We start from the raw sequence: 25,482 nt of genomic DNA, 5'->3' as shown, positions 1-25,482 counted from the left end.
AGGGCTTCAAACTTAACAGGACCTTCCTCATACTGGAGAATAATCCAGCCCTCAATAGCATCTCAAATCTGCTATGGCTTTTGCAGCGCAGCAGCAAGAATGTCTTAATATATAATAGATAAAATTTCATCCAAAAAATAAAATAAAATAAAAAAATTCTTGCAAACCCAACCCCCAACACCAATTCCTATTCTAAAGTTAACCCACCACTTGTGCTGTTAATACTTGACAATATACTTAACTGGAAACCTAGATCCAAAAGATGGAAACTGAATCTTCACCCCAAAACAAAATGAGTAACTTGAGGTTTATGGCATATCGTTTAGGTCAACACATACAAGAAAAGGGAAGAGGACACAGAGGTGTCTGAAGCAAAGCTGAATGACGGAACACATTCAGTCGGGTAGATGTCTATACAAAGAGTGGAGTGGGACATCAGGAAAAGCTCCTCATGGATTCATGTGCACACGTCTCGGAGGCCCCAGATCCCTCCATGGCAGATCTGTTGGGGACAGAAAATCTGTGAGTTCCAGCAACTCAGCGTGTTCTGCAGGGACAACCACAATAACATCTACAACGCCTAGTCCCACTCCCAGCAGCAGAGAAGCCTCTCTGGACCAGACCACGTCTTCTAGCTAGAGAGCAGGGGGGCTAAATAGGTTCCCAGATAAGCAATCCTCTGCTCAACTTGGCCAGTAGTTTTATTTGGCTTTTCTACTGTTGTTTTAGATTAAGTTTAGCTTGTTGTGCCCCAATGCTGCTGACAACACAACTTGGCTACATAAAGGATCACCTGAGGGCTAAAACAACCCCAAAAGTCCAGATCTCATCTGCAGTGACTCTTAACTAATGGTTTAGAGGGCAGCTTAAAAGCTCCTCAGGTTCTCAACATACAATCCTGACAGCCCCAAATGGAAAATAGCTCCAGTATCAAAATCTACAACTTTCTGGTTGCCCTGAGGCTTTGAGACTCTTCTCTTTGAGACAGGATCTCCCCGTAGCCCCAGCTGGCCTGGAACTTGCTATGCAGACCAGGCTGGCCTTGAATTCACAGAGAGCCTCTGCTGGGACTACAGGCATGCACCACCACACCTGGCTAGAATGACCAAATTTTACAGGGACATTAACAATGATGGGACACCTAAAAGGGGCTGTGTGGTATCTTCTGCTCTCTCTTCTACCATCAAACACGGCATAACAAGGGAGCAGCAAAGGCAGTTAGAGTCCTTTAGCATTAAGTTCCCTTACCCATGTGCAGAGAACTAAAGAAAGAGGCCACTTCTGTCATTCCAGTTTTAGAAGCTCCACATCAAACACGAGAGTGGCATGTGGTGGGATGATGCCAGGGTGCCCAGTGGCTCCATAGGCATAGTCTGGAGAGATCGTCAGCTTAGCTCTCTGACCCACACTCATCTGTGAAAAGAACAAGAAATAAACTCAGTGGACACACTCCTGATCTCTACAGAAGCAGCCTGGTTACCTAGGTATTCCCCGGTCAGGATATGTCAGTGGTTCTGAAGTTGCCTGGGAATCAGGCAGCCTCACCCCATGAAGGACTTGGAGGCTGGCAGTCACACTTGAAGAGACCCAATGGCAGTTAAAAGCCCATCTCGACTCTTGGAAGGGTCAGGTCCCCAATCTCTCCACCTAGACCTTATTGATATCACACAAATTATTTTTACACTCTGTTATTTGGGCAATTAAAGTAAGGGGAAAAGAAGTCAGTATGTGTTTAGTACAGATGCAATTTTTTAAAAAATCTGTGATTAAATGAATCTATGGCCGAGGCAATTCAGAGAGAGCTCAAGCTTACTGTTCTTTAATAAAACCACTGTTTTTTTCTTGGTTTTTATTTTTTTGTTTTTTTGAGGTAGGATCTCCCTCTAGCCCCAGCTGGCCTCAAACTCAGCCTGTCTCTGCCAGGATTAAAGGTGTGGGCCACCACACCTGACCATTATAGAACCACTGCTTTAAAAAAAAAAAAAAAAAAAAAAAAAGCACAGGTCAAATATCCAAAAGCAAAGGTGGGAGTGGTGGCACACACCTTTAGTCCCAGCACTCTGGAGGCAGACACAGGTGATCTCTGTGAGATCAAGGTCAGTCTGGTCTACTATATAGTGAGTTTCAGGCCAGTGGGACTATAGGGAGACCCTGTCTCAAAAAGACCAAAAATAAATAAGTGTATAATTATTACATTATATTTAAAGAGGACAATTTAAAGTTTAAAAGAAAACCCCAGGCAAGCTGTAAATCTCAGCAGCTGCCTGGAGGAGAAGGAAAAAAGCCATGCCTTTTGAGTTGAGCCAGCACAGAGGCTATACACATAGCAGGGAGGGAAGCTTTAGAGAAAGAGTAAAGAAGCCCAAAGTACCAGAGAAATAACTGAGGTTCTGGCCAGTATTGGAAAGACAGAAAAGAACAAAAAAATAGTTATGCCTTCTGAGTCAGGACTTAGAAAGGCTCAAGAGGCAGGGTTGTGACTGACTCCAAAATACCACATCAAGGAGTGTGGCCATCTCCCAATCCCATCTCAATAAGCCTGGGACTTGTAAAGTAGGCGGATAAAACTATCTCAAAGGCAGCTACAGCACTTGGGATTGCTATTGTCCGAATGCTGAAGAATCAAGACAGGTTACAGTATGGACAATGATTGGTATGGGAAATGGGACTGGGCTACAGACCCAGGAGCCAGCTGGAAGACCAGGGTAAGGGCAAAACAGTATGGCTAGTAAACCACAAAGGGCCTCTTCCCCTGTCCTGCCAACTCCCTGCCTTGTGGGAATGAAGAGCCACGTAGGTGGAAGGACTAAAGTTTCTGAAATTCAATCAGTGAATTTTGCAGAGAAATTAAAGTAATGCATGTTCTAGAAGAGATATAAATCTATTAAGAAGAAAACCATCATGCACAGCCTAATTATAAAGCCCCCTGGGTCTGAGCCCACTGCAAACATCCTTTTAGTTGGTTAAAGCCAAGGAAAAATTCCTGGTCTCCATGAGAGGGAAAAAAAAAAAATCCAACCCAAATTTGGCAATCCTGGGTCCCCTATTATCTCCTGAGAATTCTGTAGTATTGATGAACAAGTGTTTCCACAAATAGAAAGGGAAGAGGTAAAGAAATGGACTCAAGGCAAATGGCTTTTTCCAATGTTGTTCCAATGTAGTTCCAAGGGACTATGGAACATCTCTCGAAATGTTCTCTAACTGTGGTGAGTCACCTGTCCTCCTGTTCAGAGAGGCCATGGATACTCCACCAGACGGACTTGAACCAGTGTCCAGTCTACAAAGAGGAGGGTCAACTCAGAGGAAACATTTCCTCCATGCTCCCAAGTGAAGCCAGCCAAGGTCCAACAGGACCTTTGACTTATCTTCATATAGATGGAACTGGTAAAAGAAAGGAGCCAGGGGCTCCTCCCGAAACCTGAATAGTAAAAAAAATTGTTTTATTTGGGCCAACCATATGGTCTTAAGCACGCAAAAGGAAAGTATAACCAAAGATTAAAGTGATTAGTATATTTCTTTAAGAGTTCAAGGGATTTAACTTCCCAGACATTAGGCTTAAGTCCATATAAAATATTTAGACAATTATTTCTCATTGATGATTTTGTTCCTAATCAGAAGAGTGCTGCTCAGATGTAAGACTTCAAATCTTGGTCTGTAGTGCCCACCTGTAGCTAAGGGAGATATACCACTATTACTCTAAATTTGTTTTCTCCCTCTATCTAGAAACCTTTGAGAGGGAACTGACACTGATTCTAGCCACTCCAACAGCTATCAAAGTGCTTGAAACAACTCCTGAGTCCATCACTCTCGAGTCCAGCCTTGGCAGCCAAAGAAAAATGAGGAGGAACCCAATAGAGGGATGCTTTTGGAAGCTCCCATCAAGAAATCCAATGGACTCTGATAAGAACATTTGAAATTTGCCATTTTTAAAAAATATTTTTAATATTTTTATTTTATGTGTATGTATGTATTGCCTGCATGCATGTAAGTGCACCCGTGTCATGCAATGCCCACGGATGTCAGAAGAAGCTGTCGGATCCCCTGGGACTGGAGTTACGGACAGTTGTCAGCTGCCATGTGGGTGCTGGAATTCAAACCTGGGTCTTCTGCGAGACCAATCAAAGTTCGTAACTGCTGAGCCATCTCTCCAGCTCCTGTTCTGATCTTTTTCTAGTTCCCTGTCTAGAACTTGTAATGCTAACTACTCTTGCCTTTATTTCTTCACATCCCCTGTTCACGATTCAAGGACTTTCTTTTCCCCCTAGAAATTAAAAGTTATGCAATTTGGGAGTCTTTTAGATCGACCCACTGAAGGTGTACTCCAATTGCCTCACCCTGCATCCCTGTTCAGCATGGAAGAAGGCCAGAGCGGTCTGCATCCCTATTCCCTATTGGCAATCTGGGTAACCTCTTCAGAGGATGGTATGATAAGAATAGGAGGTAGGAATTGGCTAGGCAGTTAGGGTAAGAAAGAAAAGTAGCCAGTTTCTTGGCTTAAAGTCAAAATGTCCTTGGGCCTCTTAGCATCATACTCTGTTCCAAACGCTAAAAATGTCAAAAGTATTTGGGGGCTCTTATCTAATACCTAAAAAATTTTAGGGTTACCTCTTCAGAGGAATGTTAAGAGTAGCAAAAAGCCCCATTAGGAAAGGAAGGAAGGAAGGAATGGAGGGAGGGGAAGGGAGGGACAGAGAAGAGAGAAAGAGAGAGAGGAGAGAGAGAGAGAAAGAAAGAGAGAAAGAGAGAAAGAGAGAAAGAGAGAAAGAAAGAAAGAAAGAAAGAAAGAAAGAAAGAAAGAAAGAAAGAAAGAAAGAAAGAGAAAAAAGTAATGGGGAGATATGGGAGGTGTTGAGGGGACAAAGTGGGTGTGGATTTGATCAAAACCTTATTATGTATGTGTGAAATTCTCAATAGTTAAAAAAAAAAAAAAAAAAAAAAAAAGATAGATGGCACCACCAAGGTTGTTCTCTGGCTTCTACATGCACACACAGGTACAAAATACAATGCACACAACACACACGGAAGTGGTCTGACATGTATAGTCAATACCAAGACAAACAAAAGTACAGGAGACGCCATTTTCACACATATTATCCCAAGGGCAAAACAGCTTTACCAGCACATTGCTGGGGAAAAATTGCACCTTCACAGCCTGCTGGTGGCACTTAAGAGTACAATCCCTACAGCCAACCCACCCTACTTTTGTAGAACTTGCCTTCCCATAATACTTGTACATATGTAAAATAAAGATACAGTATCATTACTTTAGCAAAATACTGAAAAAGAGTCAATTATAGCACCCATCCTCCACAAGAGTTTTATTCAGCTGTATGGGCCCTGTCACGTTCAGGTAAAGGCATGAGAAGTAGGGGTCTGTCCCAGTGTATGCCTTAACTAGGTAAGAAAGCCTCCGGACCAGTCATTTGTGGGAGTGTCAGGCACTTTTTTCTTGAAATTTTGACCATATTGAATATGCTCATAAAAAATAATATAGAATTGGGTGTGGTGGTACATACCTAATTCCAGCACTTGGGAGGCAGAGATAGGCGGATCTCTGTGAGTTCAAGGCCAGCCTGATCTACATAGGGAGTTCCAGGCCAGTTGGGGCTACAGGGAGACCCTGTCTCAAAAAGACACCCCCTATCCCCCACTAAAAAACCCTACAGGTCAATGTTAGGAAACAAAGCAAGAGAACATACCTGGGCCACCCCTTCTTCCCAGCCTCGGATCACCTCTTGTTTGCCTAGCATAAACTTAAAAGGCTTGTTTCTGTCCCGGGAGGAATCAAATTTCTTTCCATCTTCAAGCATCCCTGTAAAAAAGGGCAGTTGTAAAATGAGTAACCAGGAGAAATGGCATGAAGTAGGTCCTATTACCAAGCCAGTGCCAGAGTGCCTGCCTGGTCAGGTATCCTAGGCCTAGGGAACTGTGACGTCTCTGGAGGAGTTCCTGTGACCTCACTGGACTGCTATTCAGTTGGTGACAGGCCTGACACCATGCTTCTATCTTGTTCTGGAGTAGGGAGGAACATTAAGTTCTCTCCTGCCATGACCACTACATGGATTCCTCAATTAGTAACTGTGGCCTTCTTTGCTCATGGCACTGGACACACTATTCCCTGATTCTGTCATGGTTTACACATGTCATGCATACACCATATTCTTCCAACCCTGCTCCACTGTACCCCATGACACCCCCTACTGAGACCTTGGTGTTTGGCTATGGCTATATGCATCACTGCTCTTCCTGCTGGGTGACTGCGTTCATCAGAACCCTATCAGCATCATCCGATGAGGGAGAAACAATAGGAAGACAGCTTTGCCCAGCACTCTGGTGCTGACTGTATCGCACAAACCCAGAACCTGGGCATACACTACTTCTTGAGTTACAATGTTCCTGGTTAAATAGCAAATAACTTGGACGAACTAGAGGAACCTGGGAACATTAGCATTCATCCCACTTATTTGGCCCAATGGTGCCCCAGACGGCTGAAGCTCATGTCTTTATACACAAACCCATAGCCTGTCCCTATTTCACAGACCAAGAACCTGAGGTGAGAAATTAAGTCATCTGCCCAATTGGCAAAACTAGACTGGAAGTCCACAGACCATGTTCTTTCTACCGGACTGGTTTTCCCAGAGGCCAAGCAAACCACAGCAAAAAGGGGAACTCCAGTTTGAAGACGAACACCGTGAGAAAAGAAGAGCAGACATCTGTGACAGACATCTGCAGCTCTCTTTTCAAAAACACCCTTGGCATGGGTTTCTCCGGAAGCCAGCATCAGCCAACTGGGATAGCTGACACTGAGTTGCTGAAAGCTCTTACAATGCAATCTCAGGCTGGAAGGGGCCAGCCAATGGCTGACCCAGAACTGACACACAACTGATGTTCTAAGAGGCTGAAGGTAGATACCCACTAGGGTTTGAAGAGCCATCAAAACAGAATGCTGTTGCATATGCCTATGTGTTTAGAGGGAAGAAAGAGAAAGCCTGATAAAAATTCCAACCTCCAAAACAACGTCAACTCTTGGTCAGTAGGCTGGGGAAGCAGAGATGAATTGAGAGCATTACAGTCACCAAATAGACTTAAACCAAATAGAAAACAGGATGGAGGCTGCCGTCCCAAGCAGGAGCCCAGACAGATGTCCTAGGCAGAATGGGATTCACATTGCCTTGAGCCTGGAGGCAAGACCCACCCCTACTCTAAGTGTGTGACGAAGCAGGAGGTGTCACCCAGAACTACTAAGCCAGAGAACATACTTCGGGTCACTCCTTTACCAGAACACAATTGCCACCTGATGTAGGAACTGACAAATCTTGAACAGTCTCTCTAAGTGAGCAACTGAGAAAACCAGTCTCGAGGCTCCACGTTATCATCACTGTATACTACTGGACTCAACCCAACTCAAAGTTAAGGAAAGACAGACACTAAGACTCTCAGAATCCTTTCCCTAGATATGCAACAAGCCTTTCCATTCTGCTGAGACGCTTTAACAGAGATAAGGAAACCAACTCCAAGGCACTGTAGCTTACCCAAGGTCAGAGTCAATGAATAGTGGATCCTAACTCTTAGCAAAAGGCTTTATTTAGTCAGCGAGGACCATGAACCATGAAGGAGACTGATAACCAGAAATAGCCTCTTCCTGGTCTGTGCTTTTTTGATCAGACCTTGAGTCAGAGCCCAGGACAAAAGAGTGATCCCTGGCCTTTAAGCTTAACTTCCTGCAAGAACCACCTGGACAAAACCCGGTGAAATATGCCCAGGGAGCATCTGAATCCATGTTGCAACACAATCCAGACCAGAGCTCTGCTTCTATATCTGAGCCAGCATCAATTTTCTAGGAGTGGCAACAGCTCAGTCCAGGAGAGGACTGGACTCAACCTAAGCCTTTCTCTATGCTAGTTATGGATGGTGTAGTTTCGGTATACAGGCATTTGGGCCCTAGGCTTAGCCACCACTTCCCTTACTTTGACAATCTAACCAAGTTTTCTAGAAAAGTCCCACATCATCAGTTTAAAAGAAAAAGATACCCAAGAAGAAACTCCTGGGTTGGAGATGACTCAGTTGGTAAAGTACTGAATTCAATCTCTCAAAACCCCTATAAAAAGAAAAAAAAAAAGCTTAGCTGGGCATGGTGGCATACACCTTTAATCCTAGCACTCAGGAAGCAGACGTAGGTGGATCCCTGAGAGTTCCAGGCCAGCCAGGCTACACATTAAGATCCCATCTTTTAAAAAATTAAAGAAAAGAAAAACAAAACAAAAAGCTGGGATATGGTGGCACCCACCTGTATTCCCATCCCAGAGCTGGGTGGGGAGACAGGAGAATTTCTGGGGCTTCTCAGCTAGCCAGTCTAGCCAATCAGATAGCTTCAGGTTCAATGAGAAACCCTGTCTCAAAAAATAACATAGAGGGGCTGGAGAGATGGCTCAATGGTTAAGAGTGCTGGCTGCTCTTGCACAGGACCTGAGTTAGGTTCCCAGCACCCACATGGTAGCTAGTAACTGTCCTCAACTCCAGTTCCAGGGGATCCAATGCCCTCTTCTGAATTCTGTGGGTACTGCATGACACAGGCACACTTACATACATGCAGGCAATACACTCATACATATGAAGTAAAAATAATTAAAAAAAAAAAAAAAAGGTAGAGCAGCTCATGGTGGTGTATGCCTCCCAGCACATAGGAGGCAGAGGCAGACAGATCTCTAGAGACTGAGGCCAGTCTGGTTTACATAGTGAGTTCCTAGCAGCTGGGCCTATAAGAAGACCCTGTCTCAAGAAAAAAGGAAAGGTCACAGCCGCTACCTTGTGACCATGAGAAGGTCAGAAACACAACAGCCACTCCAGTGCTCTGAACCTGTCCCAAACTACCTCCCTCAAGAACTGCGCTTTGGGGTGGTTAAATCTGCTTTCAAGGCATAATTATGGAGACAATAAAATGACAAGTGGTTGCCAGGAACTGAGGGATAAACAGAGAACAATGGATTTCTAGGGTAATGAAAATAATCTTCAGACTACAGTGGTAGATATATGTCATCATATACTTGTCTAAATCTTCTAGACCCACAGAATGTACACTAGGGGCAATCCTAATACACTATGGATCTTGAGTGACTATGATCTAGGTTCAGCACTTAAAAATTTTGCTTGTTTATATGCACACAGTATCATTGATCAGGCACCTTCCACTTTTTGTTTGAGACAATCTCTCTCACTGGCCTGGAAGCAACTTAACAATATACCGCCTCTCTGAGGGTGGCAGATCAGCAGAAGCACTTTGAAGTCTGGTGTTCCACTTATTTTCACCTCATGGCAGCACTACACTGGGGCATGCAAAGTAAGCCAAATGAAGCCTTGCCTCACAGTTAGGCCGCACCCAAGTACCCAGAAGGCCTTCTAAAGCAAAGCACACACACCCCTGCCGCCACCCCCTCAACCTTTAAAAAAAAAAAAAAAAAGATGGGGTCTCTCTGCAGCCCCAGTTAGCCTGGAACTCACTATGGAGTATGGAAACAAGGCTGGCCTCGATCTCAGAGATTTGCCTGCCTCTGCCTCCCAAGTGTTGGGATCAAAGACGTGTGCCACTCTGCCTGGCTCTCCCTGCCCTTAAAAAAAAATTATTATTTTTATGTGTATGAATGCATGCCTGCATATATGTAAGTGCACCTGTGTCATGCAATGCCCTTGGGGGTCAGAACAGAGTGTCAGATCCCCTGGAACTAGAGTTATGGACAGTTGCTAGCCACCAAGCCAGGTCCTCTGCAAGAACAGCTGGTGCTCTTAACTGCTGAGCCATCCCTCCAGCCCTCTCCCAGCCTTTTTAAATAACACGTTAGAGCAGCTTTAGATTTTTTTTTTCTGAAAAAATGAAAGGAAAGAAAATAAATTTCCCATTTACAAATGGCCCCACATAGGCATGGCTGTTTCTATACCAGCATCTCCCATCAGAGGTGATACACTGTTAAGAGATAAACTTGGGCCAGGCGTGGTGGCGCATGTCTTTAATCCCAGCACTTGGGAGGCAGAGGCAGGCAGATCTTTTTGAGTTCGAAGCCAGCCTGGTCTACATAGTGAATTCTAGGACAGCTGGGAGACCCTGTCTCAAAAAAATTAAAAAAAAATTTAAAAAAAGAGATAAACTTGGGAATAAGATGGCTTAGTTGATAAAGTATGAGAAACTTAGTTTGGATCCCATCTAAAAAAGTGGGCACCGTGGAATGTGTCTATCATCCCAATAATGGCTAAATTAGAGATGGTCTGGTATCTGGGTCAGGGCCTAGCAGATATACCTGCATTGTTCATGTATAAAGAAGCAAAAGTGTGGTAGTTTTTACCTGTAACTACTCATTTTTCCCAAGAACCTAATTGTGATCCACTGTATTTATTTCTTGACACATTAATGGGCTGTAACCCACAGATTAAGAAATATAGTAACCTCCAAAAGAATTATAGTAGCGCTTGTCAAATTTGAACATAGCTTTCGCCTTGGGGAGACCATATTTTATTACAATGAAAACTCACAAGGTACTTAAGACTGTACATTCCTTTAGTCACAAAGGCAATGGTCAAGCAGCCTCTCCCTGAATGTTACATATACTGATGCTGCTTTGCTTCAGATACCTTCACTGACTAGGACCAGCTCAAGCAGGGACACAGCTTCTACCTGCTGCTGAGCCAGCTCTTCAGTGAGGGGCTGCTGGTCTGTGATGCTAAATCCACTTTCCCAAGCTTATGTGGGACACGAAGAACAAAGAGAGTTCTCCCCATTACTTCAGAAAACCATAAAAATCAATAAAAAGGATCACTGCTTTATTCTCCTATGCTACTTTACATGAGCTGTTGTCTCAAGGAAGGGGGCATGAGTCTTGCTCCAGACCAGTCATTTCCTGTCTATCTCATCTATTTTACCTTTACAGGAAGAACTGGGGGGGGGGGGGGGGGGGAGAATCTGGGGATGGGGAGGGGTTCCATAATCCAATTCTAAAGGCTGAATAATATCCTGAGATTAAAGCGTAGTATGGGCCCAAGCTACAAGGCAAGGAGATTCTAGGAGGAGGTCATTCACAATGGGGTAGAACACAGAATAACCTCAGTATAAGATCCTGAGGTAAGGTAGGGGGAGGAGGTAACTCAGAAGAAAGTGGTAATGAGTACGCATGCAGCTTTCGGAAGAAATTTTTTTTTTTTTAATTATAAGACATAAGAGATGCAGAGATGTGAAAATAGCTAGAGAGGATGTCCATTTTTAGCCAACATGAAGGAAATGGGACAAGATTTGCCCCTGGTCAGCCAACTAACCAACTGATGCCCCTCCTCACAAAGACCAAGAAACAACCTAAACAAAACACCTGAAACAATGGATTTAAGACACTAGAAACCCATACAGAAAGAATACTCTCTGAGAGTTGGGAAATAAGCAAGGCCAGCCTATAATCACTCCAGGTCACGTCCTTGGGAATTTCCAGTGGGAGGGAACAGGGATGAGGCTCAAAGCAGAAAGAGGTGACAGGACAGACACCAAGCAGGAGAAATACAAGGGGCTAGAGGTTTGCGGAGGGCCCTCCTTTAGTAGCCAGCACAGTATCAACCACTTCATGTGTCTGGGACTTAGAGCCAGGAAAAGAACCATTCAAAAAGTTCATAGGTGTCCAACCTTCTGACACTGGGACAATGTTGTCATCTACTAATACAAATACCAGACTCAAGACCACACAACCAAAGACAACAAAAATCTCAATGTTTGCTGGGTGTGGTGGCACACGCCTTTAATCCTGGAAGGGATTAAATCTCCACATTCGGGAGGCAGAGGCCAGCCTGGTCCACATAGTGAGTTCCAGAACAGCTGGGGCTACAGGGAGACCCTGTCTCAAAACAAAACAAAAGAACAAACAAACAAAAAAAAACCCTCAGTTTTAAGGGCTGCATTCATAGCTATCCTTGGCTATGTGTAGCCCACAGGCCATGAGTTGGACAGCCTGAGGGAGCAGGGTCATTGCTACCAGCCAGATTAGAAGCTTACATCCATGAGGCAGAGTAGCATATACAAGACCTTGCTTTAGTAGTGGAAAGTGATCTGAGTACTAATGTTCAGCTATTGAACACATCACACAAATGAGACCCACAAGGATTATAACAGACCCTTTCCTGGGAACTTAGATGATTCTCAGCAGGATGCAAAATAAAAAGCCAATACTGCAGAAGGCAAAATTCACATTGTCTAGCATCAGGCAGGCAAAGGGATAGAAAAATATGGATTACAATGAGGAAATATTAATAGAGAAGGACATTAAGACGCAAATGCCCAAGAGGTGAGAGCTACATTGTGTGAGACGGAAAATATATGAAGCTGACACCTTGATATCCAAATACAAAAAATTTTAAAATTTGGGGGCTGGGGAGATAGCTCAGTCAGTAAAGCATGAGGACCTGACTTTGATTTCACCCAGGTGAAGAGGGCCTAGTATGGTGGCAGGTCTATAATCCCAGCAGAGAGGAGGCAGAGTCCACAGACAAGTGGATCCCTAGAGCTCACTGGCATATCCTGTCTCAAAAACAAGGTGGAAAGGGGCTGGAGATGGCTCAGTGGTTAAGAGCACTGACTGCTCTTGTAGAGGACCCGGGGTTTGATTCCCAGCACCCACATGGTGGTTACAAACCATCCTTAAACTTCAGTTCCAGGGGAATCCGAAGCCCTCTTCTGACCTCCAAGGCGTTACACAACATGGGTGCACGCACATACATGGAGACAATACACTTGTACACATAAAATAAAAATAAAATATTAAAAAACAAAAACAAAAACAAGGTGGATGGATGGCTCCCATGGAACAACACTCAAAGCTGACTTCTGGCTTGCACACGCAGCCAGGTACACATTCACCTGCGCACGTGCACACACGTTAGAGAACTGGAATCTATAGCCACACTGCCATCATCTTTTGTGTGTATGTGTTCATATTTAGGTGCACATGTGCCATGGTGCTCAAATGGAAGTCAGAGGACAACCTCAGGGGTTGGTAATCGCCTTCCATTGTGTGAGACGGGATCTTTTGGTTCACCGCCTCGTTGCCAAGCTAGCTGGACTGCGCTTCAGAGGATTCTCCCACCCCACCTCCCATTATGGGGATCTAAAATCAGGTCCTCACACTTGCATGGCAAGCATGATATGCGGAGCCATCTCTCCAGAACCTCCAGTGTTACTTTAGGTTAGGCAAAGACTTCTTAGATGTGATGCCAAAAAAAGCATATACCAGATAAAGGATTTACACCCCAAGTATACAAAGAACTACCAAGCCAAAGTCAAGGCAGGATGACTGCCAATTCCAAAGTCAACATGACATACAACAAAATACCATCAAAAGAGAAAAGAAAACTACCTGATTAAAGGAGACAAAGCTTCAAGCCTATACTTCACTGAAAAACAATGTGCACTGATGGCAAGTAAGCACTTGAAAAGATGTGCAACATTCCTAGTCATAAGAAATATGTAACTCAAAACCAGCAGGAAGGATAACTATTGCTAATTAAAATGAGTAACTAAAAAGACTGGCCATGGCCACATTAAGGATTTGGGAGGACATTACACTGCTGGTGGGAATACAGAATGAGCCACCTCTGGAAAGCAACGTTGAGTTTCAGCATACATGTCCCATATGGCCCATTCATTCTACATTTCAGTATTTATCTCAGAAAAAGGACAGCTATGTCCATACAAAGATTTGTGTACAACCATTCAAAGCAATTTACAACAGCCAAAGCCCAAGAACCAACCCAAACATCTACCAAATGGTGAATGGATAACTATACATAAAAACTTACTTAGTAATAAAAAGGAACAAAGTATTAATACATGAACAGAGAAGAATCTTGAAACATTTATGCTAAGTAAAAGAAACCAAATGAAAGACTACATATTGCATAGTTCCATTTATAAATAATTTTAAAAACGTAACCTAACCTCTAAAACATACAGTAGTGGCTAGAGAGGAACAAAGCGGGGGGACTTCATAGGGGAACAAGAATTTACCAAGACTTAAAACTGTAGCCAGGTGTGGTAGCACATGCATCTAATCCTGGCACTGGGGAGGCAAAAGCAGGCGGATCTCTGCAAGATAGAATCCAGAATGGTCTACACAGTGGTTCCAGGCCAGCTGGGGCAACGGGGAGATCCTATCTCAAAAAGACCAAAAAAAAAAAAAAAAGGATAAATGTCTGGAGAGATGGCTCAAAGCTTAAGATTAGATGCTGCTCTTGCAAAAGGGCAGAGACTTGGTTCCCAGCACCCCAATAGCCTCTCATGATCATCTGGAGTTCAGTTAATCCAATGCCCCTTTCTGGCCTCAGTGGGCAACAGGCTCACAGGTAGCATACATACATAAACACAGGCAAAACATCCATAAAATAATCTCTTTTTTTAAAGAGAGAACAAAAAAACCAGGCATGGTGGCACATGTCTTTAACTTTAGCATTCAGGGCAGAGGCAAGATCTCTGAGTTCAGGGTCAGCATAGTGAGACCCTGGGGAGTGGGGCAGGGGAGAGGATTAGGTGGTCAGATCGTGACATTTACTAAGCCAAACCCTCCCTCATCACCTCCATGTTTAACTCCTGCTCCACATAGAGAATGGATAGCTATAGCATCTCCTCTGCCAGGAAGGTCGGAGGGAACAGGTTGAGTCTCAGTGCTCTACTTTCAAATCCGGAGATCTGAGCACTGGGCCTAGAGCCCCTTGAGCAGTGAAACCACCTGCCAAGTTACTGCCATTATTTCCCACAGAAAAAGCACACTTGGCAGGGAGGAAACAACTGAGGCTATAGTTTGGACACGGCAGTTGGCAAGCTTTTGGCTCTAAAGGTCAAGCTTACCTTCTGCTGCCAACAGTGCCCACTTTCATTTCCAACTATATGCAAACTCTACCTCATGACAGAACTGTCTGGAAGAGCTGCAGATTCTTGGTTTCAAGCATTAAATGGTGGTGTTCAGGGCTGACTGCAGCTGGAGGTCACAGACCTGGACTCTGCGCAATGTCCGCATGGCACTTGGTTCAGCCCTTGGCACTTGAGTGGATCTGCTTCACTTGCATGACAGAACCAGCAGGACAGGACAAGGAGGACGCTTCCATATTTAGACCTTCTTCCCTATATAGAAAGTAGCGGCTGAGGGATAATCCTCCAAGGGCAGCTTTATTTTTCAGAACCTTTAAGTTTCTAATCACTATAAAAAATGTGAAATCCTGAGGATCTCCAGGCTAAAGCACAAAGATCACAAAGTAGCAAAAGCCGGTGCTGTATGCATATGACACCACCTTCTTCTGGTCTCCACCCTGTGCAGCTGCTCACTGGAGGAGAACGAGACTCAGATTCTTGCAGGGGAAGAAGGAGGGTTTAAAAAACTAAGACACTGGGGGAACAGTCAAATCTGTCTCTCCAATAGCACCCTGCTCTTTCCCGCTGCTCTTGTTGATTGTGGTGAGTTGTCCTCATGGTGCTGGGAATGGAACCCAGGCCATTCAAATACTAGGCAAGCACTACTGCTGAGCCACACCCCAGTCCTGGAGTGTGCTCCTGTCCAGAAAGACTAGGCAAAGGGAAAGACATGGCCAGCACTTGCCAGGAAGACAGAGTGCCCTAGACTGTGTTCCTGGTGCTTGGCTCAGAAGCAATGGTGAAGACTCAAGATCAGGACTTAAGATTTATGAGTACCACTGCTTCTTAGTTCACTAATAACCTAAAAGAAAAGGATCATTTCCAGAGCACCCTGCTTTGTTGGACAGTCGCTTTAGAGATGCAGGTTTTAGCTTTGTGATGAATGCCATATACAATCCTTATCACTGTAAGTTTTCAGTGTTTTACATTACAGGAAGCTATAAAAGGGGGGGGCACCTACATCTAAATCAAATAAAGCAGTAACAAAATACTAGCAGGGCTGGAGAGGTCGCTCAATACATTCATACACATAAAATAAAAATAAATCTGCTAGAGTAGAGGCCTAAAGACAGTGGTTTCCCTTCCCCTTTATTAGACACAAGCTCTCTGAACCCCATTTTGTTAACTACTATGCCAGAAACTTTTATCACTCTTCTGAGTTTTACATTCACCAAAGGGGAGCAGTCAGCTGAATGTTTCCAAAGTCAGTCATGGTGGTTATACTGACACTGCAATTAAACTGCAAATTAATGAAGCCTGGGTAGAACTAGAAGGAGTACTCCAAGCTGAACACTTGGAATGAATACAGGAAGACACTAGAATATTACTAGTGAGTGCAGCAGGGAGACCACGTCTGTTTGAAGAAATCTTTATCTGGAAAGGTTTGAAATTTAGATAATTTCTCACAAGAGACCTTGCTCTGTTTTAAGAAAACAAAACAAAACCAAGCCAAAATTAGTGTTTGCAAAACTGTGATGGAAAACTCCAATAGCCGCACCATACTCAAAGTAAAAGCAATGGCCCTTTAAGCAGGTGAGTTGCACCTGTGTTGCTTTGGTTCCACTTCTGGCACTATGACAGCATCCCAGTGTGACCTTCCTCAACTGGGCTTCTAAGCAACCCTAGTGAGCATATATGGCCAGAGGGCAAGTACCTATCCAAAGAAGGAAGCAGCTCTATCCCCAACAGTGTGGAAACACTGCTCACCTTTAGCCAAATCCCTTCAGATTCCATGACCAAGTTTTCAAAGTCAAGACCCACACAGGAGGAGCTGCACAACAGGATCAAGAACACAGGCAGAGTGTGCCTTCGTCCCTTGTAGGCATGTCTTTTAAGCTTCCTTTTTTTTTTTTTCCTGTCTTTTTGAGACAGGGTCTCCCTGTAGCCCCAGCTGTCCTAGAACTCACTATGTAGACCAGGCTGGCCTTGAACTCACAGAGATCCACCTGCCTCTGCCTCCCAAGTGCTGGGATTAAAAACGTGCACCACCATGCCCAGCTAAGCTTCCATTTTTAATCACCATATAAACAGTGACTAGGTGGAAATGACAGAAATAACGCACTGTTGTAGAGTAGCCTGCCCTCTAAGCCAAACTATTACACAGCCCTCCTTGTTCTGCTCTTCTCTCGCTCCAGCACAAACCTGATGAGAGCAGAGCCTTTTAAACTACAAGTTGAACATTATTTCTCCTTGCTCTTCAAAATTCTCCATGGATATCCACCTCACTCAGAAAAGAATCTGAAACCCTTCAAGACCCTCCAAGAGTTGCTACCCACCCTCCCCTGCCATCTCTCTGACCTCACTGAGTACTGATACTGCTCTACTCCTAGAACACCGCTTTCTCTCTCTTTTTGGTCTTTTTAAGACAGGGTCTTTCAATAGCCTCAGCTGACCTGGAACCCGCTATGTAGACCAGGCTGGCCTTGAACTTACAGAGATCCGCCTGCCTCTGCCTCTGCCTCTGGAGTGCTGAGATTTAAGGAATGTGCCACCATGCCCGGCCTAGAAGTTGCTTTCTTATAGTCAAGATTCTCATCAAGGACACTCCTACTCCAGGGGCCTTTGCGCTTACTGTTGTGCTACCTAAATTCTTGTTCAAATGGCCATATAGATCAATCCCCTAACTCCTTCAAAGGTCTTTGTTCAAATATCTTTCTTACTGAGGTCTTTGGCAGTTTAAAATCTGGACCTTTTCCTGTCCCTCCTTACCATTTATTGGCTAATGCATAATACATTTCTGCATATTAATCACATTTGTTTTGTCTTTTCACTACAGTTAAAAATCTGTAAGGGTAGGGGCTGGAGAGATGGCTCAGCGGTTAAGAACACTGACTGTTCTTGCAGAAGACCCGGGTTTGAATCCCAACACCCACATGGCAGCTAACAACTGTCTGTAACTCCAGTCCCAGGGGATCCGACAGCCTCTTCTGACCTCCGTGGGCATTGTACAACACAGGTGCACTTACTTACATGCAGGCAATACACTCATACACATAAAATAAAAAATAAAAATAAAAAAATATGTAAGGGTAGGAACTATGTTTTCCTTCACTCTTAAATTCTTGGTACTCAGAACAGTAGACACACATAGACACTCAATGAGTACTTGTAAAAACACCAAAGGCATCTTTCTCTCTCCAAGCCTGTGGGGGAATGCTTTCCTTTTGTCTGTGTGAGGCATAGACCAGCCAGTCCTAGCCTCCAGGTGCAGGCTGCTCTGGGTACCTCCCTTAGTGGCCACTTGCCTTGAAGGCAGGCTGAGGCTCTCCCACACCTTCTGACACTGTGACTGAATAATAAAAGGAAGACTTTGGGTATTGAGCTGTGAGAGCAATGGTATACAAAGGAGTGGTCACAATTCTACAAATGGTGAAGACTGAACAGAGTCCAAAAAAGTGTAAGTACTTTCTCTTTCTAACCTAAAGGAAACAGAAACACCTACCATGGTAACAGGAATTCGGGCTCTGAGTGGCCATTCGGTCACCGCTTACTAACAGTACAATGTGCCAGACCTGGGACAAACTGGAGCCCCTAGAGAACACCACTGTACCCTGACGTCTTAGAAGCTGCAGACTGTTGGGAACAGGAGCCTTGCAGACAGCCTGACCGGACTAGAACACAAAGGCACCTTGTCAGAGAATGAGAGCACATGCATGTGCACATGTGAGGAATCATGGCAGCCAAAGGTCAGGGGAAACCGCCAATGGGTTATCATTTGAGTTGAAAAATAAAGAGCTTGCTATACTGTGGTGGTATGCAGTGTGGTAGCGCCTAAGCACAGAAGGCTTGATGTGCTTAAGGAAACACACAGGTCAGGGAAGTTAAGAGCTCTGAGACATAACATGCAAATTCCAAGGTACACAAATGAGTCCCAGTTTACCACCAAACATGGTCCTTAAAAAGTCTACAGACAAATGGATTTTATGGTACATAAATTCTGGGACCTACTAAAAGGAACCAGGGAGGAATAGCTGATACCAGAAACAGAATAGTGAGACTAAGGAGTCAAGAAACAGTGGGAAGCCATCCAAAAAGCACTGAGAACCAGCTGAAGGAGCTCAGAAAACTATAGTCCATAGTATACTAAAAACAGGTGAACTGAAGGAAAAAACCTCAGCTGCCTCCACTAGGGATGACTATTTGATACTTTAAAGCTTGGTTAGGGATGGGGAGATGGCTTGGCAGGTAAAGGCACTTGCCTAAAGATCTGAATTTGAACCCTGGAAGCCACATGCTAAGAACCAATTCCCTCAAGTTAGCCTCTGACCACCACACATGCCCTCACCATGCACAAATAAATACATGTAATTAAAATGGCTATTAAAGGGAGTCACTTCACCCTGTCTTATAAAAGAAAGGTAATAAGCAGAGAAGAAATGAAAAATTTAAAGACGATTACTCTGTGAATGCCTGTAGGCCATGCGTTCAAGTGAGTTATCTCTAGCCACCATAACTACCAAGTGAAAGCTACTAAATGCAACACCTGAGGGTGCCCAAGCTCTTAGAGGCACAACTGCCAGCTGCAGAAGAAAAGTTTATCTTTACAGTGAAGGCCAAATTCAGCATCACAAATACTGAAGCTTCCCACATATGTGGAAGATGCAGTATCCACAGAGTTAACCTGAGTCTGTTCAGGAGCCCAACACTGAATGTCCTGATTAAAGGAATGGAGGAGGGACAGAGCTAAACAACACTAGAAGAAAACAATGGGACAGATATGGGGGTATTCTCTAAGGCAGTCTGTTCTCAGGAAAAAAAAAAATCAGTGTGAGGTCATTAAGAACAACAACAACAAAAAACAATCAGTGCAAGGACTTCTAGAGTCTACACACAGAACATCTCATTGTAACAAATGACCCTCAAAAGGGCTATGATTTAAAAAACCAAAAATGTGAAGCCCACTTTGGAAACTGTAGTAGTTTCAGTGAGTTTGGTTTTAGATAGTACTGGTTCATTTAAAATTATCTTGGATGTTAACAAGTAGAAAAAAGAATACCCTCATTCTTGGCAGTTGCTCAAGTTTTCAGATGTAAGATGTCAGGATGTTTCAAGTTACAATGGCCCAGCAAACCTGATTATAAAACTATGTATATGTTTAAAATAGTCATGGGTACAGTGTTCCACTTATATTTTTCTTTCTCTGAAAGGCTGTCCATGAATAGTGGCAATCACACAGAAGAATGCTTTTGGATAAGACAAGGGGAATCTGCCCTGATCTTACCTGTGGAAGGAGGACAATGGTATTTCTGAATGATTTGGGGGAACCACAATCCCAGAGGAAAGAAAGCAACCTTTCCGCAGCAAGTTCCAGTTTCAGAGTACCAACATCTCACTAAGCTGAGGCAACTGCAAACAGAATCAATACCCTAACCTGCTCATACACCCAAGGTGGCACAGGCCAACCACGTGGCTCTCACACAGAGGTGGCCACAACTACTGCCAAGAAACCTACCAAAGGCCCAACTGTAGGAGAACAGCTGCAGCTTTCTTAGCCTGGGGGTGTTGGTTACAGATGGTTGCTCACTCCATTCCATCTCTTTTCTGGATACTTAATTTGCCCATGTGTTCCTTAGGAGGTGGTCCTAGCCAGGACAACTGCTTCAATCTTAAGTGCAGTCAAGACTGGCTGCTCCAACAAGTTTAGCTCTGCCTTTCTCCTAGACATCACAAAAGACAAGGAAACCTATTAACCAGTACCTCGGACACAAGGCATCTGAGTAGCACTCTGGATGACAGCATAACTGTCGTGTACTTCCTGTCAAGATCCTCAGCCACTCCTCACAGGTGCTGCTACTCCCATTTTAGAGATGGCAATGGAAGCCAGGAAAAGGAGGACAAATTGCTCAAGTTCTAAGTACCCACTGAATGAAGAGGTAAGAGTAAACCAAGGACCTCCAACCTCTTTGAAGAACACATCCAATTACATCACTTTTGACCATGGCTGGGCTAGGCTGGGCTGGGCTGAAACTCTCTCACACTTGGGATACACTAGTCCTGTGTATGCCACTCCCCGCACCCCCCACCATTAGAGGTTAAAAATCCCAATCAGCTTAAAACCTTCTGTTTTGTTTTTTTGACAGAGGCTCCCTGTAGCTCCAGCTGGCCTGGAACTTTTTAGGTAGACCAGGCTGGCCCCCTGATCTCAGAGATCAGCCTGCCTCTGCCTCCTGAGTGAGCCTGCACCACCACACCTGGCCTAGTTCAAGACCTTCTAATGGCCTCGCCTAACTCAGGGGAAGGACCACTGTTCTTAGAATATCTCACCAAGTTCCCCCATGCCCCATCTCTATCTACCACATTATTTCACCAATTCCAGTCTACAGGCTTTGAACATATACTCTTCCCCCAGATGGTCACAAAACCCACTCACTACCCAGCTCTCTGTGAGTGATGCTTAGGTGTCATCAGGGCTTTTCTGGTTCTCCCCTCCCCAACCCTCCCTGCTCACTCTCTCCACTGTGCCTTTCTCTCACTATCTGACATGTCATACTGGTCTCCTCATCATGGACTAAGCCCCTCCATTTCAGGTCTTTTGTCTACTTAGTTCACTGGCCACATCCTGTACCTGATTTACTGCTGCAGGAAGGGAAAAAAGTGTCCTATCACAAACTTGCATAAACAACTCTGCCTGTCTGTCTTGTGACAACACAAAGTAGGAGGAAACCTCCTAAAGCATCTCTTAAGGATGAGCCTCCCCGAGACATCAGGTCACCAACTAAGAAACAGCTGGCAGATGGGTGGATAAAATAAAGCAGAGGAAAAGAGGCAGCTAACGCAAGGCAAGTGGCCACGCTTGCTTTAGAAGTCTTGGCAGCCCCACGTAGACCCTTGAGGTGATGCCAACAGATTCTTCGTGTCTTAGACAGGAGACTATGGGTAACTTAAGCCTGATCCCAAGGACAAAATGTCTACCTACTTAAGAGGATAAAAAAAGAATTCCCTCAATCCACTTGAGGCTGCTCTCACAATGCAAGCATGTGGCCTGCTGAGGCTGAGGGAAAGGAACATGGCGCTAGCTGTGTGCCTGGGTAAGCTCCACTCATCTATGATGAAGCAGCTACTGGAAGAAGGGAGGGAGGGGCCAACGGAACCACTCAATCTTAAGGATTCAAGGAGCAGATTGTCCTCCCTCCCTATCAATCAAGGCCAGTCACACCCCTTAGTCACTAGGCATTTTCTCCCTGATACCACAAAGAGGTGGTACAAGGCCTTCAAAGTGCTCTGGTAGATGTCACAGATGGCAGAGGAAGCCTTAAGAGTGGCCCCAAGGCAGCTGCTACTGGCACTTAAAACATCCTTGAGGTTGAGGGTTGGGGATGTAGCTCAGTGGTAAAGGTGCTTGGCTAGTACCTGCAATGTCCTGGGTTTGAACCCTAGTATGCAGGCGTGAATAGAGAGGGGAGAGTCTGGTCACCTACCTTCCTTTGCTGTTTCTTTGGACCCATGCTAAATCAGCAGTAATAGGTACTTGGCTAGAACCCATACAATCAAAAGTGTCCACCTGACCCAAACCTGTCACTTGCTTCCTTCCTTTCAGTCACACAGCCAAGCAATCTGAGCCAGACACTAAAAGGAGCCAGAAAAAATCAGAACAGGGAGAAGGGAAGAGAGGTGGGCACACAGGTGACTTCCAGCATCCACCAGTCAGGACAAACAGAGAAGCACAAATCTTGAACAGAAAATTTCTGAGGCAGAGAGGGAGGGAAAACCAGAGAAGAGAAGACATACTTGTAGTCTGGCTTCCTGCCTGTGAAGGAGCGCCCCCCCCCCCATCCTAATGATAATCCTCCCTTCTGGTCCTGTTCCCGCAAGATAGTCTAGTACCAGTGGCTTAGAAGCCTCAAGTGCTGCAGATGTGATCTCAAAGCACTTCTACCCCCTTCTCTCACGCCCTCACAGGCCTCAAACAGGTTCTTCCTGGGAGGCTGGTAGCAAAGACCCATGTGAACAAAGCCATCTGACCTCAGGAGAACGGCCTATTCTGTAAGCATGAGGCACAGCGGGCTTCTTACTAAGACGTCTTTGTAGAGCTTATCAAAATGAAATAAAAAAGAAAGCTTTTGTTCTAATACTGCCAGGGTCCTGCTGTTGTTCTGGTAACGTGTGGGTGGGTGCCACCCGCTTGGAGAACACAGACTTGAGGAGGCATTAGGAGCCCTGATGGTGTTCTGGGTCCCACAGCAATCTGTTCTTTTAGGAAAAGGCTGGAGACACATTCTGTGGGGACATTTCACCAGCAGGCACAGTAAATTGTTTCTGTCTACACGCTGGTACTGGGTCAACAGTAGTCAAACACGACGATGGGGACACAGACAGATGTAGCCAAGCACAGTAGTGTGGCTGTCTATATCAAACAGAGGAAAAGAACAGCCAACTGTTCTCTCACCTAGACACCCCCCAACACGCAATGTAAACAAAAAGCAATGGTTACTCTCCACAACTTGCTACCAAAGATGATCAAACTAGGAAGTTTTCCTCTATTAGCCCTCCCAGACTAAGGGACTGACTGTGGCCCTATCATGACAGCTATTTAGTATGTCCAATTTATTCTGCAGTTTAGGTAGAGACAAGAGTGTTCTCTCCAAAGGTAGATTTTTTTTTTTTTTCAAAACAAGCCTTCCTCTGGTGGCCTTTAAAGATTCTAGTCCTTAACTCCTTCCACCTCCTGACCTCTTTTCTACTCAAGAAGAACCAGAGAAATAACTGGGCAGAGGAAGGAGGATGTGAGTTGCCTTCTTCCCTTCTCAATAAGTCATTTCCCTTTAGAGAAGGATCCTCCCATGATGGGGGAAAGAAAGCAACTTGAGCCTCAGCAGCTTGGCTGGATCAGTCCGGGAAAAGGTGGGGGTGGTGATAGTGGAGGGGAGGAGGGAGAAGAAACAGAGGAAGGATGGGGAGGGGGACAAAGGAAAGGGTGGGAATGGGAAGGAGGGGGAGGGAAGACGATTCCTATCAGCTGCGGCTACACCACAGCACCCACCATCCTGGAGCCAAAGCCCACAGCTATGAAGTCACAGCCAGCTAACCCCCACTCCGACCAACCCAGGAGGACCTTGTAAGGGCATGGAGTAAAAGATGGTCTCCAGGCCAGCAGATGTTTGAATTCTGTCTGGGGTGTGGGTACGTCTCTCTAAAATTTCCTTTGATTTAGCTACTCTGTACTGCGCTCCGGTTGCCTCTTTTCCTTTAAAATAGACGTGGAAAAAAAAATCTCCTAGAAACGGTAAGGGCGCTAAATAACTTGGCGCAGCCTTCGGTCGGCCGAGCCATCCCTGACACTGAGCCTTAGATTTACAAAGTGATTCAAAATAAAGATGAAAAAAGGCCACGCATAATGTATTCCCCAAGGCCAGGTGGAGCCACAGTAATGACTTAGGAAGCCGTTCCCTCCCCAACCGCCCCTTCCAGAGGGCTGAATTCCGGTGTTTCCTCCAGGGGAAAGCGTAGTAGGGCAGACTCGGAATTATCTCACCCTTCTTATCGCCATTGAAGGGAGGGCCCCAAGAATAGGGAAGGTGTCAATCTGGGCTCAGAAACGGATCATATCCTTTATAAGGGTCCCTGGCCAGGAGCGCGTGACCTCCGCCAAGCGATGCGCCTCGCCCAGCCTCAGTTTCCTCACCTGGGCAGTGGGCAACCTGGCAGCATCCGAATAGTGAACTGCTCACGCAGTGAGACACAGCCTAGCCCGGGCCACGCTTGCCTCGGCGGGCCCCAGGCTGTCCCTTGGGACGCGGCTACCGCCCAGGCTTCAGCTCCGGGCCCCGCGGCCGCCCCCCTCCCCGACCCTCAGGCCGCCCCCGGGGGCCGCGACCCCGCCCCATCCCGCCCGCCTGACTCACCGGTGTAGTGCACCACGCAGGTCTGGCCGCGCTTCGGGAAGGTGCGCCCTAGGAGAGACAGAGGCAGGTGAGCAGCTGCGCGCGGCGGCGGGGGCCCGGGCAGCGGGCGCTACTCACCGTCTCCGGGGGAGATGGTCTCCACCTGCACTCCCATGGCAGCGGCGGCGGCGGCGGAGGACGCGGGGCGGGCGGCGTGGACCCGGAGCGAACCTGGCAGCAGTTCAGCGGCTCGGCCTCGTCCCTCGGCGCGTCGCCTACGCAGGCGCGCCACAGCACGCCCCGCCCTGCGTGCGCCCGGCGCGCTCGGACCGGAAGGCCGGGCTGAGGGACCGGAAGTCCAGGAGCCGGGGACCCCCGGATGCAGCTGCGGCGTCCTGACCGGCCCTCTCGGCCTTCCTCTGCGCTTCCAGCTTGCGTTTCCGCTTCTGCCACATGGCCGTAGGAATTTGGGTGTGCGCCAGTTATTGACGGGGCCACCTAGAGCTGCTTCACGCTGCCGAACTCAGATACTCGTCTAGTAAGGAGGATGGCTGCGAGTAGGGCTGGCGGATGTGGTACCGTGGGGACGACGGTCAGCAACTAGCACCAGGTTCCTGGCTTCTGATTGGAGCAGGGATCAATGTTTTTTGTGGGGGTTTTTTTGTTTGTTTGTTTGTTTTGTTTTGTCTTTTTGAGACAGGGTCTCCCTGTAGCCCCAGCTGTCCTGGAAGTCACTAT

The 25,482-nt window shown here is 45.8% G+C and overlaps 1 protein-coding gene across 1 annotated transcript; it reads right to left on the bottom strand.

Moving 5' to 3' along the window:
- Positions 1-190: 190 nt before the first annotated feature.
- Fkbp1a (FKBP prolyl isomerase 1A) lies at positions 191-25,044 on the bottom strand. The gene is made up of 5 exons (XM_008834224.3): positions 24,883-25,044; positions 24,766-24,813; positions 5,700-5,812; positions 1,249-1,413; positions 191-502 (listed from the first exon to the last, which is right to left on the bottom strand). Exons 1-4 carry the CDS (start codon positions 24,917-24,919, stop codon positions 1,285-1,287), a joined length of 327 nt encoding a protein of 108 aa, XP_008832446.1. The 5' UTR covers positions 24,920-25,044; the 3' UTR covers positions 191-502; positions 1,249-1,284.
- Positions 25,045-25,482: the final 438 nt, after the last annotated feature.

The sequence above is a fragment of the Nannospalax galili genome, unplaced genomic scaffold, assembly GCF_000622305.1.
Source record: "Nannospalax galili isolate Female #2095 unplaced genomic scaffold, S.galili_v1.0 scaffold811, whole genome shotgun sequence".
In the NCBI taxonomy this organism is placed as follows: Eukaryota; Metazoa; Chordata; class Mammalia; order Rodentia; family Spalacidae; genus Nannospalax; species Nannospalax galili.
Note: the sequence above shows the minus strand (reverse complement) of the source record. Positions and strands in the feature narration are given on the sequence as shown.

Bases quoted from the DNA above. Each gene is read 5' to 3' on its own strand.
- Fkbp1a (XM_008834224.3), bottom strand. From the start codon at position 24,919: ATGGGAGTGCAGGTGGAGACCATCTCCCCCGGAGACG. The intron at 24,814-24,882 runs GTGAGTAGCGCC...TGTCTCTCCTAG, and splicing joins GACCATCTCCCCCGGAGACG to GGCGCACCTTCCCGAAGCGC. The intron at 5,813-24,765 runs GTGAGTCAGGCG...CCTTTTTTACAG, and splicing joins CTGCGTGGTGCACTACACCG to GGATGCTTGAAGATGGAAAG.